Source organism: Taeniopygia guttata, chromosome 15 (assembly GCF_048771995.1).
Source record: "Taeniopygia guttata chromosome 15, bTaeGut7.mat, whole genome shotgun sequence".
Taxonomy (NCBI): domain Eukaryota; kingdom Metazoa; phylum Chordata; class Aves; order Passeriformes; family Estrildidae; genus Taeniopygia; species Taeniopygia guttata.
This window is the reverse complement of record NC_133040.1, coordinates 6,456,789-6,472,118: the sequence shown is the minus strand read 5'-3', so window position 1 is coordinate 6,472,118 and position 15,330 is coordinate 6,456,789. Positions and strand designations below refer to the sequence as shown.

The 15,330-nt window shown below is 57.7% G+C and overlaps 1 protein-coding gene across 2 annotated transcripts; it reads right to left on the bottom strand.

Annotated features, from left to right (window-relative positions):
- Positions 1-127: 127 nt before the first annotated feature.
- On the bottom strand, positions 128-12,873 carry TBX1 (T-box transcription factor 1). Of its 2 annotated transcripts, none has more exons than XM_030285467.4 (8): positions 12,007-12,873; positions 10,339-10,801; positions 7,059-7,160; positions 5,480-5,651; positions 5,100-5,255; positions 3,631-3,698; positions 3,322-3,422; positions 128-2,561 (listed from the first exon to the last, which is right to left on the bottom strand). In XM_030285467.4, the coding sequence occupies exons 1-8, from the start codon at positions 12,194-12,196 to the stop codon at positions 2,125-2,127; spliced, it is 1,689 nt and encodes a 562-aa protein (XP_030141327.1). In that variant the 5' UTR covers positions 12,197-12,873; the 3' UTR covers positions 128-2,124. The 2 variants fall into 2 exon arrangements, with proteins under 2 accessions (XP_030141327.1, XP_030141329.1); XM_030285469.4 differs by having other exon boundaries at positions 10,339-10,750.
- Positions 12,874-15,330: the final 2,457 nt, after the last annotated feature.

The window sequence follows — 15,330 nt, the reverse complement described above, 5'->3', positions numbered from 1 at the left end:
ACCTGTGGAGAGTCACTGTTTGCTCAGACTAAGAACTCTCCTTATTTAAATAACTGCATTTTGTAGGGGGAGCTTAGATTTCAGGGCAGACAAACTGACAAATATACACAAATAATCAAACAAGAAATGAAGGAAAGAAAGAAGAGGAAAAATATTTATAAATGTCACTGTCCAATGTCTTTTCAATTGAAATAAGATTATCTACATATATCTACAAATATCTACATGTATCTACACTTTGCAGATATGATTCTTTGGTTGTCTTCACTTTTTTCCTACACTGCAACTATCAAGAAAAAAAAAAAAAAAAAAGGTTTGTATAATCTTTGAAGGAAATAATAAATATAACAACTTCATTAAACATTTGACCAAAGCTTTGGCACTAATCAGTTTACAGATAACAAATCATACTGAAAATTCTGAAATAACAGCGGCAAAGCAACAGAGCACATCCAAGAGCCATTTCCCACTGACTAATAATAAGCACAAAGCTATTTTACATCAACCTTTCTGAAAACATTATGCTTTAGTCAGACACTAAGAATCTCACAATTCACTGCAAATGTCAAATAAAATACATACTTCTTGCACGAGTCTTTTTTTTATGGATCCAGATATATTTTTTAACAGAAAAAAAGTTACATAAAATATTCATGGTAGCTTGTATCCCTTCTTAAACCTTTCCAAAAAGGTTTTGGAAGCTCAAAGCCCACTGCCAGAGACAAAATAAACATTGCTATTAACACTGCCACCTGCACCAGGGAAAGAAAGTGTTTTAAAGAGTTTGTGAATAAAAAGGCACATGGATGAATAGATGACTTTAAAAGAAACAACCCCCATCTTTCAATGGATTCATGTGGAAGAATTAGGAAAGTGTTCATAATACTGTACACCAACACAGCTGAGGAGCTGCTCAATACCTTCTTTGAACACAAAGGGACTGCCTTCGGTGAGCATCCAACAAAACACAAACCAACTATTCAAAAAACATCACTGGAGAACTCTGATGAACAGGGCCATCTTTTTAGCAGTAAGGAACGACTACTGAATGAAGACACTAAAGGAAAAAGAAAAAGTACTTACCAGCATTAAGAGGGAAGATGCAGCAAGCAGGTAATGCAGAATAGATGCTTTAGAACTACTTGAGTTTGGGTCAGCCAAATATAAAGGGTGAGCCAGTCTGAGAAAAAGACCCTGAAGTCCCTTTAAAAGGCACCTCCATGAGAGAGTATTCAAGAGCTCAGGAAAGGATGCAGGAAGGCAGAACTGTGTGAGGCTCCCTGAGAAGCATGTGGGAAACACACAGCCTGAAATCTGCAGATATTCCCCCACCCACAGGCTGGTTTTTAAACCTTTGCAGGTATTGTTGGGAAAACAAGATGCAAACACAGCTGCACATGCTGTGCTCTTGGCCTTCTCAACAGCACCAGAAAATGCTGCTATGGCTAAGGCACCCCAGTGAACCCCAAAACTTGCGAATGGGTCAGGGCCAGAGGAGAAGTGGGAAATTTGTTCTGGCAGTAAGGATTCAAAGCACTCCTTTAAACTAAACTCTGCTTCCCCAAGAATCTCCTCAAACAACCACCTGAGCCACCTGTGAACCAGCCCTCGGTGTGCCCCGGGTTGGGAAAGGCTAACACCGACAAGTGCAGGACGACACTTGGCTCAGGGCCGGCCCCATAGCCCCTGCTCGGTGCTCACGTACAGGGCCCGCGGGCACCGCCCGCGCCGGCGGTAACACCAAACCTCCCTCAGAAGACCCGGCGGCCGAGTGAGAGGGGACAAGTCACCTCACCGCTGCCGCCTCACCGTCCTCCCACCGCATCCCAGCCGCCCGACGGTCCTCGGTGCCCGGCACGAACGGAGGCGCGGGGAAATAGGGAGATAAGGACATATGGCTTCATTTATCAAAGTGCAGCCGCGGGTCACACCGCGATGGAGCTCCCGGCATCGCCGCCCTCACGGCCCCCACAGGGCGGGGCGCGGGGCGGGGCCCGGCTGCCGGCGATTGGGCTGTCTGGTTGTCCATCAGGTCAAACTGGCCAATCAGCTCATTCGTAAGGCGGGAGGTGGGGGAAAGGCGGGAAGGGGGAGGCCGGTGTCTCTCGTGCCGCCGGTGCCCCGTTACCGGGGCCCGTAGTCGTAGCCGGCGGGTGCTCCTGCCGGCGAGTACATGTTGGCAGCCGCCGCCGCCGCGGCCGCCGCGTTCATGTGGTGGTGATGATGGTGGTGGTAGCTGTGCCCGCGGATGCTGGGGAGGGGGTAGGGGGCGGGCCGGCTCTTCGCCCCCAGGTAGTGGTCGTAGGCGGCGGCCGCCGCCGGCGGATACTTGTAGGGATGGTGGTGCAGCGGCTCCGACGCGGCGGGCTCCAGGCGCAGTTCGTGGTGCGGCGGGCTGGGCCGGCCGCCGCCCGCCCCGGCCAGCGGCACCAGCCCGCCGCCTCCGCCCGGCAGCGCCGGGCTGAGCACGCGGGACATGAGCTGCTGGTGCGCGGCCTCGGCCTGGTGCAGCGCCGTCCCGCCGGCCTCCCGCTCGAACTCCCGCCGACTCTCGGCAGCATCTACGGGGGCAACGGAGTCAGTGCGGCCGCGCCCGCGGGACGCGCACCCGCACACGCGGGAAAGAGGCGCGCGAAGGGAAGAGCGCGGCTGCGAGCGGGGCGGGCAGCAGCGGCATTGCGGCAGGAACGGGGCTGGCGGGACGGGACCTTCTGACTGCGATAAATGGAGTTGAGTTGACTGACAAGCTAGTACACGCCTGACATTTTTGCAATTGTGTAACACTAAACAAACACAGACTTCCCTTTATTTTGCAGACCCGCAGTGCGCTGGAAGAAAGGCCTTCGGTTGTCTTTGCACTTGTTTGCTCTGGGTAATGGAAAAGCAGTCAATGGGCAGAGGTGCTGTTCGACCTGACTGCAGCTCCTGAATGGAGTGGGTTGGCCCTAAGCGCACTGCCGAGGCGCATTAAAAGGTCAATGCGAGAGGGAACCTGTGGCCAGCACTGCATCTCTGCCTGAAAAAGCTGAGTTTGTTGCTAAAAAGTCGAAAATGGGACTCTAAAGGCAAGGGACAGTGTTTTTTAAAGCAGCAAATTTTCTTAAGCACACAACAACAGTAAATGTTGTAGTCCAAGGAAGAATTAATTAGGCTATGAAGGCAGGTATTTTTCTTTAAAAAATAAGTGGTAGCACAAAGCTGATTAGCAATGGGGCTGTGCAGCACCTTGGTGAGCAAGGCTGGCCTCAAGCATGCATGCACGGGCTGTGCAGGCCAACAAGGCCTGGGAGATGGGCTGGCCTGGCCACTGGGGACTCTCACCTTTCTCTGTCCCATTCTGGTGGGCTGGGGAAGAGACTGGATTCCGGGATCTGGCAAAAGCACTCATGAGAGGAAGAGGCCCTGGCCTGTGGTTCCTGGGCCTGGAAGAGGAAGGGGAGAAGTGATACAGAGTTGATGGTCCAACAGAATGAGCAACTGGAGTATTGCTTCTGTGAGCTGCCAGCTGGCAAATGGGGCCTGATACAGTGTCCCCCTCCATGAAACCCTTGTGGAAATGTAAGCTGGGCAGATGCATGTGAAATAGGGTGAGTGGGGTTATTGCCATAATCAATAAAGGCATATCCTTACCAGTCCTCAGGGTCGCAGTCTCTGAATCCCTTGGCAAAAGGGTTGCTTGCAATCTTCAACTGCGTGATCTGTAAGAAGAAGTGGCAAAATGTCTCAAAGCAGCACACAGGGCTCCCTGGCCAAACAGCGAGTGTGTCCCTGAGCAGGCTTTGGGACTCAGCAGTGCTTGGTGTAACAGAGGGGATCCAGGTGGCTGGTGGAGCCAGGGTGTTCTCTGCCACAGAGCACAAACGTGCTTTCCCTCTGTTAGAAAATGCAGGCTAATATGCTACCTAATATGAGTTCAAGGTGAAGGGAAAGGCAGTTTGAGTTGGCTGCAAAAGCTGAATAAATGCACTTGTAAGAAAATGCCACATTATATGGGTCACCACTGGAGCAGTTAAGACAAATCACTGGATAAATCATACTTATGTATTTATTTAATTCACCAGGGAGAAGGCAGGACATTTTCTATATTTAAGCAAATCCACGGATAAAGTATGTGATTGTGAGTTTCCGGAATGGGTTGAAAAACAAACTTTAAGCCCCTCAGTGACAGTTCCAGCCTTAGAGGTCAAACTGATAGAAAGCAGGAGAGAAAGAGCAGCTGTCCGGAGCCATCAGGCAAATGCCAGCTGGGGAGGGACTCCAGAGCCCCTTAAAGGCACAGCCTTTCTCTGGCCTCGCCGCCTCCACCGGGGCGAGGTGCGGCCCGACCGCAGCATCCCAGAGAGACCTCAGGTCTCAGGTCCATTTGCTCGGAGCCACTGCAGAGGGTGACACTTGCACCGGTTGCTCAGGGACAACCCCGGGACACATCCCCGGCCTGTGCGGCATCGTCCCGGAGCGAGGCATTCGGAGCAGCACTGAAAAGCCCCCGCTATGAAATCCTATTTCCACTCGCTGCTGGGATTCCTGCTCTTTACATTACAGTGATGCGATTTAAAGGAGTAATTGGATTAACTGCTGCCCAGAGATCCGCATTAGATTGGGGTGGGGGTGTTGTTTCGTTTTGTTTCGTTTTTAACGTAAAATTGTATTCTGAGGAGAGACAGACCGCTAGGAGCTTAAAGAAGTAAAATCGCAGATTTATCCAAACAAATTGTGAGTGACATTTCGCAGCGGGAAACCTGTAGTTTCCCCACTAGCCCCAGTCTCGGCTCTAGATAGGTAATGAAGTCCCCCGGGCGGGGGGAAGCTGGCGATGGGGCTAGAGCCCACGTCGCCTCCTTGCCGTACACCGGTGCAGTTCCGCGCAGCTCCCCGGCTATCGGGTTCCTAGCGCTGCCCGGAATGGGTTTAGCAGATGGGGAGGAGGGGGTGGGAATCCCGCAGCCATCCCCGCCGCCGCCGGACACCCGCAGCCCGGCCTCCAACCCCGGAGCCGGACGAAGGGGCTGAGCCAGCGCCGGATGCACCCGCACCCATGGTACCTCCGGAGCGACCCCAACCCCCGCTTTCTGTCGCCCCGAGCTCCGCTGCTGCCTCACCCGGTGGTTCTGGTAGGCGGTCACTGCCGTGAAGCGCGTCTCCTCGAAGACGAAAGTTTTGAAGTTCTCCTCCGCGTACTTCTCGCTGTCTTTCCGGGGGTCCACGTAGACCACGTGAAAACGCGGCTGGTATCTGTGCATGGAGTTCAAAATGATCTGAATGATAAAACGAGCAAGGAGACAATAACTGATCCAGGCGGAGCATGGAGAGAGGAGAGCGCAGCCCCGGCCCTGCCGGCTCCACTGCCCGGGACAGCCGCGGGGCTGGGGCAGAGCCCCCGGCGAGGGGCGCGGGCAGGGTCACCCCACGGGAATCACAGCGCGGGGAGTTCCCACCCCGTGCAGCCCCGTGTTGGACATCTTCTCCCGGGAACACTTACATGCCCGTTGTCATCCAGCAAATTGTTGGTTAGTTTGAGCTTATCGAAGGAAACGATCTGCTTCATCCATTGCGCCCCTTTGGCCGGGGAATCCGGGTGGTAATGGACTCTCCCGGGGGTGGCGGGGTCGGCTTTGCCAGCCACCAGCCAGGAGGAACTGTGGAAGGCGTACCTGCGGGAGGGGAAGGCACCCTCAGCCGCGGCCCGGGGCTCCCGCCCGCGTCCCTGCAGCGGCGCTCCGAGCGACTGCAGCGCCCCGCGCCCCGCAGAACCCGGCCCGGGACGGTCCCCCTGGCCCACCGAGGGGGAAGCACCGCCTCTCCATCACTCCCGCTTCCTACGGCCACGAGAGGAACGAGCTCTTTTCTGCAGCCAGAATTGCTGCGAAGGGGATATACTATTTTATCAGGTCGGCGATGGAACTGTCGTGAGAGAGATCTGCAGGACGGAGGAAATTTATAGCTAACCGTGTAGATTTGGGAGAGAAGCCACAAAAGCCTCCCCCTTCCTCTAAAAAATGAGTGAAAAAGAGCCCTCTATACAGTAATATTCTCGCTTTAAGTGAAGAGTGGAAAGTTATGTGTAGATTAATAGCAGGTTCAGAATTTAGAAGTCTTGTTTCATGCTTTCAAAGTACATATTCAACAGTAACATTTAAAACAGAGAAACCAATCTTCTATACACGTGTTTACTTTAAAAGCCAGTGTTTGCACAGGGGGAATTAGACACCATTGGACTTGAGCAGAAACATTACTTTTTAAAGATATACTCAATTGGATGTTATATATCCTACTTCCCTTGACAAGCAAACATTTCTAGGACGCCCTGAGAATTTGGATATCTGTCTAAATATTTATATATCAGACCCTGCGATTCCTATGTGGGCTGCCTGCTCGGCGTCTTGATCTGAAGCTAAATACATAATGCGCTTTTCACTGTCTTAAAATTAAAGGGGTTCCAAACCAGACCACATCGCTGCCTTGTGAGTCCACAGTTTCCAAGGCCTTCCTACACTGCTGCGGGAAACAAGGGCAGGGTTTTGTGGCTTGGGTGGCTGGTGCCTTTCCAGAACACAAAACCCACTCTCTTCACCCAAGCACCCAGGAAGCTCCCCAGCAGGCATGGCACAGCTTTGGGACATGCACTGAGGGGCTACAGCATTCAAGGAGCACCGAGGGAATTTTTGTTAAGTGGCAAAGGGTGTTTGCCAGTGGAGACGTGTAGCAGTAGGACAAAGAGAGCTTTTCTGGGCAGGACAAGGCAGCTCCTGCCCTGTGCCCTGTGGAAAGCTGTCCTTCTGCCCATGCTGGTCTGGCCCCGGCCACCTGTGAGCCTGGTGCGGAGGCTGAGGGTGCCCTGCAGTCCCGTGCAGCCACTCCTGGCCCCAGACTCATTGCAAGAGTGTGAAACAGACCCCAGGTCAGCTGCATCCCGTGTCCCCTCCCTGTCTCGCACTGACAAGTGTCACGCCCAGGGACACATCCCCGAACACCCGGAGGGCAGGAGCAGGGGTAGGCAGTGACCCACCAGCCGCTAAGGCTCCAAGAACCGCGAGACAGGCCAGGTATTTGTTACTTGCCGGTATCGCTTGTCATCCACCGGGACAAAATCCATAAGAAGCATGTAGTCAGCCATAGGGTCCATCCCAAATATCTTCACCTGGAAGGTGGGGAACATGCGCCTGGCACAGAGAGGAGAGACAAGTGCTATGTTGAGGAGCAGCAGGGAGCCCCGAGGGGCCGGCACGGGTTTCTTCCCCTCCAGCTGCTCCGATACCCTCCCAGTTGTGATGATAAGTCCTCTCGCAGAAACCACTGGCCAGAGGAAGAGGCAGATATGCCCAAGCTACATGGGGAGACCGGCTGCCGTGTTCCCCAGCCCTTGGCAGCATCCCGAAAGGCGAGCCGGGGGGGTCCTGCCTCTCCCACTGGCTCCGAGACCCTTCATGTCAGACATCCGAAATGCCCCACCGCGATGGAACGGAGAGGACAGGGGGAACAAGAGCATCCTCGGCCTTTGCTATGTGGAGACCAAGTGAAAAGAATTTCTTTCCCATGGTTTCCCCATCATTTTAGCTGACCTGACTGGAGGCAAATGCAAGGCATTACACTGTCTGCGGACCTGCACTCAAGCCTCAGGAGTCTCAGGCAGCCCGTGGGGGTCACATCTAAAAACTCCAGACAACGGCACGAGGTGATTGAGTTCCCACCTGTGCCCACCAAACTGTGCCCGTTTGAAAGCAGTGGTTACAGCAGCAGCCCCTACGGCCAGCAGGAGACCTCTCCCAGCCCAGGGAGGCAAACGCTCTCCCTCAGCGGGCAAGGGCTAGAGGGCAACAGGGATGTCCCAGAAAGCCCGTCCCGGATCTGCTTCATTGCAAGAGCCCGGTCGGGCTCCCGGCCCCGCACCTTTGCGGACGAAAAGGAGAGCGGAAAGGAGCCCCGGGATCCGGAGCTGGGCAGGCCAGCCCCCGCGGCTGCTCCCCCAGTTCTTCTCCACGCAGGCCTCTGGGGACACAAACTAAGCCCAAACGTGGATCCCACGCTCAGGGAGGGCACGATTCCTTCAAGGGGCTGCAGTACAAATATGATCGGTGGTGGGCTAAGGGAAGGGGCCGGGATGGTCCACCCATCCATCCCTCCTGCAGCTGCACACAGCGCGACCAGGGCCTGGCCCGCAGCTCCCCGGGGGGACGTGCCGAAGGTGTGCCCTGGAGTCGGAGCTCGTTATGGCTTCATTTTGTTTTACAGAATAGTAAACCAAGTGAGCGACTATGGGCAATATTTCGGGAAGGGTGTCTGCAGCCATTGAAAAACCAAAGTCCCAGCCGGCCCCTGAACAAACAGCCCGATCAAACCCGGACACAGAGAGGCCCCCCGGCTCGCTCTCGGGGCACACGGCTGGACCTGCACTTATGTGCCTCTTCCCCTCTCTGAGGGCCGATGGGTCAGTGCGCCTCTGGCTCCGCAGCTTTTCCACATCGGGCCCAGCACTGCCGGGCTGCATCGGGATCGGGCGGCTGTGTCTCCTTCTCTGTAAGGCTTTTAGCAAACTCAGGAGGACGTTTTCAGTCACTCACTCTGTTACTACTATTTTTAAATGTGCAAAACCCCCCATTAGCTCAAATTCCGGTGTTTCTTGTTCTAAAACTTAGTTTTAAAACAAACAACCTGAGATGATAAGACCCATCTAGACGAACAGCAGGGCCAGCCCAGAGGTGCTGGAAGAGAATAAGCTTTGCAGTGCCTTCCCCGAGCCTTTTCCTGCTGGTTTTACCCATTTTTCTCCTGTTTTTACTCGCCTGTCTGGAATTTCGACTCTGTCACAAAGTAAAAGAAGAAAAGGGTGGGAGGAAAGCCCCCGATTCAATTCGAATTGGTTATTTCCGAAACATTTTGAAACAGGGTATTTGCAATCCTTTCGCTCTTCCTGGAGAGCTAAAAAAGCCAAATCGAAGAACTCCTGTTTGCAGAGAGCCTCCGCCTGGAGCCTGAACGACCTTTTCCGCTAAGGAAAGCAACGCCGAGCCCGGCGCCGGGCTCAGGGGCCGCGGCCGGAGACAGCGGGCTGTGCGACCCGGCGCCGGGGCAGGCACCGTCTGCGGGAAATTCCGCCCGGGTCCCGCAACGCAGCGCCGGCTGCTTTTGCACTGGGCACCACTGTGATCGTTTTATTTTAGGAAATTGCTAATAGTAAAAAAAAAAAAAACACCAAAAACAACTTTAAAGGCCACTGCGTACATGTAAGGTTTTTTTTTTTGCACTTTCGGGACCCTCAGAATCGCTGATGGGAGAGCGGGAGCGCACGGCCGCGGTCACAGCTTTTGCCAGACCGTTCGGAGCGGAGTCCGACCCTCTCCCGCGGCCGGCCATCCCGCCGCAGTCAGCCCCAAAGCGAAGTGAGAAAAAGCAACGGGGGATTCCTTAATTTGTTTGTTTTTCTTTTCTCCCCCCCCCGCCGGATCGCTTTAAACCAAGGGAAGACTCAGAGCCTGGACAATTCGCAGCTCTGCCGGAGCCTGGCGGGGAAAGCCTCGTAGCTCTGCCCGAACCGCCGCGGCCGCGGCACTTCCCGGGGATCTCCATTAAATGCAGTAACTAACAACTGTAATTGGGACTCCTCTTCCCCCCATATGTTTTGCTCGTTCCTAACGCGATCGCATCAGCCGCTTTCTTTGTTCCCTGCCCAGGAGCGGGGTCCTGGCCCCGGAACCGCGCCGCGGCGGCCGGAGCAGAGCCGAGAGGAGCTGCGTTCAGCCGGGCTCCTTACTCGATAATCGGGAAATGCAACAGCCCTGGAACACGTTTCGGGGTGCAGAATTAGGGTCTGTTCGCGTCTCTGCCGGAAGGAAAACATCTGCCCGTGCTAAGAATGTATTTAGCAGGTTTTGTACGGTTTGCGTGTTGTTTTTTTCCTTCCCCCGTATCGTTGCTGTCCGCCCAGGGAACACACACTGTTCTCCGTAAACACGGAACGAAGTCCCGTGTGGGGTCACAGCCGAAGGCGCCCGGAGGAGCACAGCGCCCTTTTAAGCGAGAGTGAAACACAGTGCCCTGCCTGCCGTCCTCCGCACGCCTTCGCCGTCAGCCCGCAGTAGCAGCCGCGCGTTCTTCCGCAGCACCGAGGCCTTCGGGCCGCAAGAGCTCGCAGATTTCGCCCCAGGAGAAGCGCAAGGATCAAATGACGGCGACCGCTGGGCCGAGCCGCTCCGCGACTCGCCCTTGGGCAGCAGCTTCAATCTCCCCCCAAACTGAGAATTCAACTACTCGCATCGGACTCTCCCGCCCCGACTGGCCTGGGCGCCCGGGTCCGGAGGGAGCGGCTGGAGAGCCGGGGCCGCTCAGGAGCTCCGCACTGACCTGCCTGCCTTGGTGACGATCATCTCGGTGCCCAGCTGGTTGAACTCGTCCCACAACGCCTTCATCTCTAGTTGGACGCTCACGTTTGCCACCTTCGGGTTCTTCTTCACCGGCGCCTTGGCCGCGGCGGCAGCCCCCGCAGAGCAGCCCGAGACTGCGTTCGGCCCGGCAGCGGCTCCACCGGCGCCCTCGGGCTGCTCGGGGCCTGGGGGCGGCGGGTTGGTCCCGGCCGCCGCCGCCGCCCCGCCGAAAGGGTAGCCGTGCTGGGGTTGGGGCGGTGGGTGCGGGTGCTGCTGAGCCGTGCAGGGTTCGTAGTGCGGCGGCTCATGCTGTCCGTACGGGTCCCCCGGGGAGGGGGAGAGGTGGTACCCCCCGGAGGCGTTCAGGCTGCTCAGGCTGTTGGCCGTGAAAGCTGCAACATCGCAAAAATGGGACAGCTGGGTGAGCCAGGGGCTGGAGATAGCTGAAATCATTCCAAAAACAAGCGGTCAGGGCTCCGCTCCGGCTCCCGCTTTCCCCCCAGCTCCGCGCCGCTCCGCGCGGCCCCCGCCTCCGCACCGGCTCCGCGGGGTGCCCTCCGCCTCCTCTCCTGCCCCGCGCCCAGCCCAGCGGGGCGCCTCCCCCTTTCCGCTTTGCTTGGCCCCAGCCCCGCTCCCCCCGGGGCAGGCGGGGAGCTCGCTGCTCCCGCTGCCTGCCTGCCTAGGCTGCTTTTTTTTTTCTTTTTTTTTCTTTTTTTTTCTTCAATTTTTTTTTTTTTTTTTTTTTTTTTTTTTTTTGCAAACCCGAGAGGTCTGCCAAGAGCCTCGGCGGTGCAAAGCCCGTACTATCTCTGCAGGCCTCCCTCGCCACACATCACTTGTGACAAAGCAAACTCCCTCCTTTCGCCCCCTTTTCAAAAAAAAGGGAAAAAATAAACAAAACAAAACAAAAAAAGAGGACTGGGGAAACGCAGAGAAAGAAATCGGCTCTTATTTCCGTGTAGCTACGCTGCTGCAGGTAACGTCCTTCACTCTGAAGCCGCAGGGCTGCGGCTAACAGGGGAAGTCGGATCTGGTTTGGCAATGCCCCATTCCTTCCATCCCCGGACGAGAAAGAGGAAGAGGCCGGGAGCAGAGCAAAGCTCCGGGTCCGCGCCGAGGAGCACCGGGACGAGCCCGAGGCTGCGCAGCCCTCGGCCGCCGGCCCGAGAGGGCCCCGCGGCGCATGACAGGCCGCCCGAGGAGCGGCCGGCTCCTGCGGATCCCCTCCCATGCTGAAAAGCTTCTCGAGGTCCCGGGGGTCTCTTGCGTTATTTCCGACGCAGCCCCCAGGCCGGACAGGTGGGGACAGAGCCGGTGGGAGCCGAGCCCCGGCCTGCCGGTGCCTCAGGCACGGCCGGCGCTGTCGGGGGATGCTTTCAGCACTTCTGAGAAGACGCGAGTCCCAGCGGCGGAGCCGTCGAAAGCAGCTACCGGGCCACGGGCAATGCCTTTCTCTAAGGGAGGGCTACAGGGGCTCAGGCGTGCCGGGAGGAACGGCAAAGCCTCCTCCGACCGGCTCCGCGGGCAGGCCGCGTTTTGTGCGCTGCCCCTGGCCTGGCTGCCGGCACGGGCCGCGCCAAAGCCCTCGGATACGCTGCGGCCGGTGGTCCCGTCCGCGCAGCCCTGCGGGGCTGAGCACGGCACTCACCTTCCATGTCCCTGGTGACGGTGCTGAAGTGCATCTTTTGAGGGCGGCAGCCGGGGCGGGCGGGCGAGCTGCGGCCGCCGCGGCGCTCCTCCAGCTCTCCTTTCCCTGCTTGCTCGGCGGCGGCGACTGAAATCAGAGAGGCGATACTGAAAGCATTTGCCTTGGGAGACAGAGGGCTGTTTTCGTCCATAGGGGAGACACCAATGCAGGAGCAGCAGGCGCGGCAGCCTCCCACCACGAGCCCCCCCCTCCCACCCCCTTACTCCCCTCCTTTCTACCGCACCATCCAGGGAGGTGCGAACGAGACCCCCTCCTTCCAGACGGGGGGGGAGGGGTGGGGAAGGGAAATTAAAAAAAAAAAAATCAAACAGAAAACAACCTAAACCCTCTGCCCCCTCGGGAAGGGCGTTGGGGAGCAAGAAACTTCCCCAGGTCCCTTTGTAGTCAGCACGGACCACAGTAACGGCGGACCAAGCTCTGTCAGCGAGACGGGACCGGGGGGCAACAAATAAATAACCCCACGAATTTCTTTCCCGGAATGTCCATTTCTCACCCCCCCCGCAATTCTTTCCCTGCGATTTATTAATTCACTTTCTGTCTTCCCTTCCCCTCAACCACCACCTCCTGCTTCTGCCCCCCTCATCCCCTCCTTTTCTCCTGCACGAAGGGAAAGTGTCTCCCTTATAGGCGCTTTCCCCATTCAGTGGCTGGGAGGCGTCACATGGAAGCCGGGGGTGTTTGCCTGCAGAAGTGGCGGCGACGGCGGCGAAAGCGAAGTGAAACTCCTGCCGAGACGGTGTCAAAGGGCTGGGGAGGCCCTTCCCCGCCTCCCGGGCACGGCGAGCGGCCGCCGGGGAGGGATGGGATGTGCTGCGGGGCGGGCGGAGGGGCCGGCGGTGTCAATCACGGCGCCGGGAGCCGACCGACGGGAAGGGAAGAGCCGAGCCGAGCCGAGCCGAGCCCGGCGTCACGCTGCGGATGTCCGGCACCGAGAGAAGGGATTGCTCTTTTCCTCCAGCCCGCATGCACCGCGGGACTGGGGGCGACCCTCGGGGCTCGGTGGCCGCGGGGACCCGCAGTCTGAGCCGCCGCAACGGGCGGGGTCTGGGCACGTCAGGGTGCACAGCGGGTGCAGGTACTGCCGGCCGCTTCTCTCGGATGGGACACCCTTAGCCCCGGGCCACCAAACTCCCAGCCAGCGCCCGCCAGCGTTCCAGCATTTCCTTCGCCAAAAAAAAAAAAAAAAAAAAAAAAAAAAGAAAAAAAAAAGAGAAAAAAAAAAAAAAGCGGACAAAACGGAAAGCAACGAACGAGGTGGCAGGGGAGCTCCTGCCCAGCCCAGCGTGAGAGCCCGCTCCGTCGGCAGCACCTGCACGGCCCGTCTGGGTCGGGAGCCGCGCCCAGTTCCCCGTCCCTGCCCCGGCGAGGACGAGGCGCTACTCACCGCCCGCTCCCGGCCCCTCGGAGCGCCGCGGCGTTCCCCGGGCCCTTCCTTCGCATCGGCGCGGGGCACGGCGACGCGCCCGTCCCGCCGGGTCCGGCCCGGCCCGGGTACCAGTACCAGTCTCGGTCCGCGCCCCGGTGCCGGTCCCTCCGGGCGGGTAGCTGCACCGAGGTCCCGGAGAATTGCCCGACGGGGCGGGCGGAGCTGTGGGGCGCGCCGGTGGCTACCGTCGCGGTGGGGGTTGCATAACCCGAGCGATGCGCGGAGAGCCGGAGTGAGCAAGCGGGTTATATATAGCTGCCCTGTCTGTAGCCTGCGGGGCTTGATTCTTCTGTTGAAATATTATCTTTGGATGTGGTAAAAATATTTGCAGAGAAAAATCTAGACTACTCTTACATATTTGAGCATATGTTCCTGCAGCTAACGGCATAAGGGCAGAGCGTGACACGATCGCTGTTTTGTTTCTTTGCTGCTGCTGCTGGCAGCGCGGTTCCTGGCCGGGGCAGCTTCTGTCGCGAGCTCAGGGACACGCCACGGAGAAGACAGTCCCGGTACTGAACCGCGCTGCTCACCTGGCGGCAATACAAGAAGGAGGGGAAGGGATTTCGTTTGGGCACCCCGGGGCAATATCGGAGGAAAGCGAGCAGCCGCGGGTGTGAACTCCAAGCCGCCTCCGGGAACTCAAGGGCTGATGCGAGCGGGACGCTGATGCCCCTTCCCCGAGGTGTGCTTGGCTCTGGACAGCCTGTGCTCCAGGAGGAAAGAAAATATTCCTCCTGGAAAGCAATAAAACCCCCGAAACCAACGCCCCAGCAGAGTTTGGTGTTTCGGTCCCTGCCTTAACAGCCCGCACCGTTTCCCAGGTTTATTCCTTTCTCCTTTCTTGCTCCTTACATAAAACTCCAGCTGCAAGCGGCGCACGTCGGGGACAGCCCGGGCGCAGACCGATCCCTCGGCCTGTCCGCCCGGGCAGCGGAGTCGGGGTTGAGCGGTGTCTACCAGGAGCAGAGGACCCGCTGGGAATCGTTGTCACTTGGGGGGCAGCGGAGCAGGTCCTCACCAAATGGCGGGGCTGAATCCTCGAAACCCCAAATCCCTGGGAGAAGACCCCACCGCCCCCCTCGCACATCCCCTGCTCGGCCTCGCAGACACGCAGGGTTCCCACACGCGTGAGCGGCGCTGGGCAGAGCTGAGACAATGAAGGGGGAAACCAACCCTGTCTGACCTGCAGTAGGGACCCCGCAGGGACAGAACCACCCAAGGGAGAGGGTGGCACGGCGTTGTGCAGCAAGCGGGGTCTACCCCTTTCCTGCACCCCGAAAAGGGCCTATACCCAGAGGTCGCGTTTGACAGAAGTCCCCAGGACAAATGTCCCGTTCCTCGACCGCTCCGCATTGGCAGAGCGCTGCAAAGCGCATCCAGTCCGGACGCGGCGTTGCTAGCCCCGCCGTTAGCCATTACTGCTGTCCCCCTGGCTCTGTACTCGTCTAGAAGACGGGAGTGTTTGTTAGGATCGAGCCCAGAGGTTCTGCTCCCCACAGCTCGCATTTCGCCCGAGCAGGTGGGAGGAGAGGTCGAGGGTGTCCCGCCGCCTCTCCGCCGGAACGGCTCCTCGGTGAGAAAACGCCAAGAGCTCGATGCGGAAGAAGGGTTGGGAAACCTCTCCCCCTTTTTCCTCATCCTCCATGGGCACATACATCTGCCTCGTCCCGAAAAGATGTAGCCCAGTGGCTCAAAAGCCTGTGGTGGCACCGAGGAATGCAACGCGTGGCAACGATCGCGCGTTCCCCACGACGGCAACCCCGAAGTCCCGGCCCTCGAAGCCGAGCATTGCCGTGTCCCCGCCGCTCCACCACCTTTCCCGACCCCCCCGCAATAAA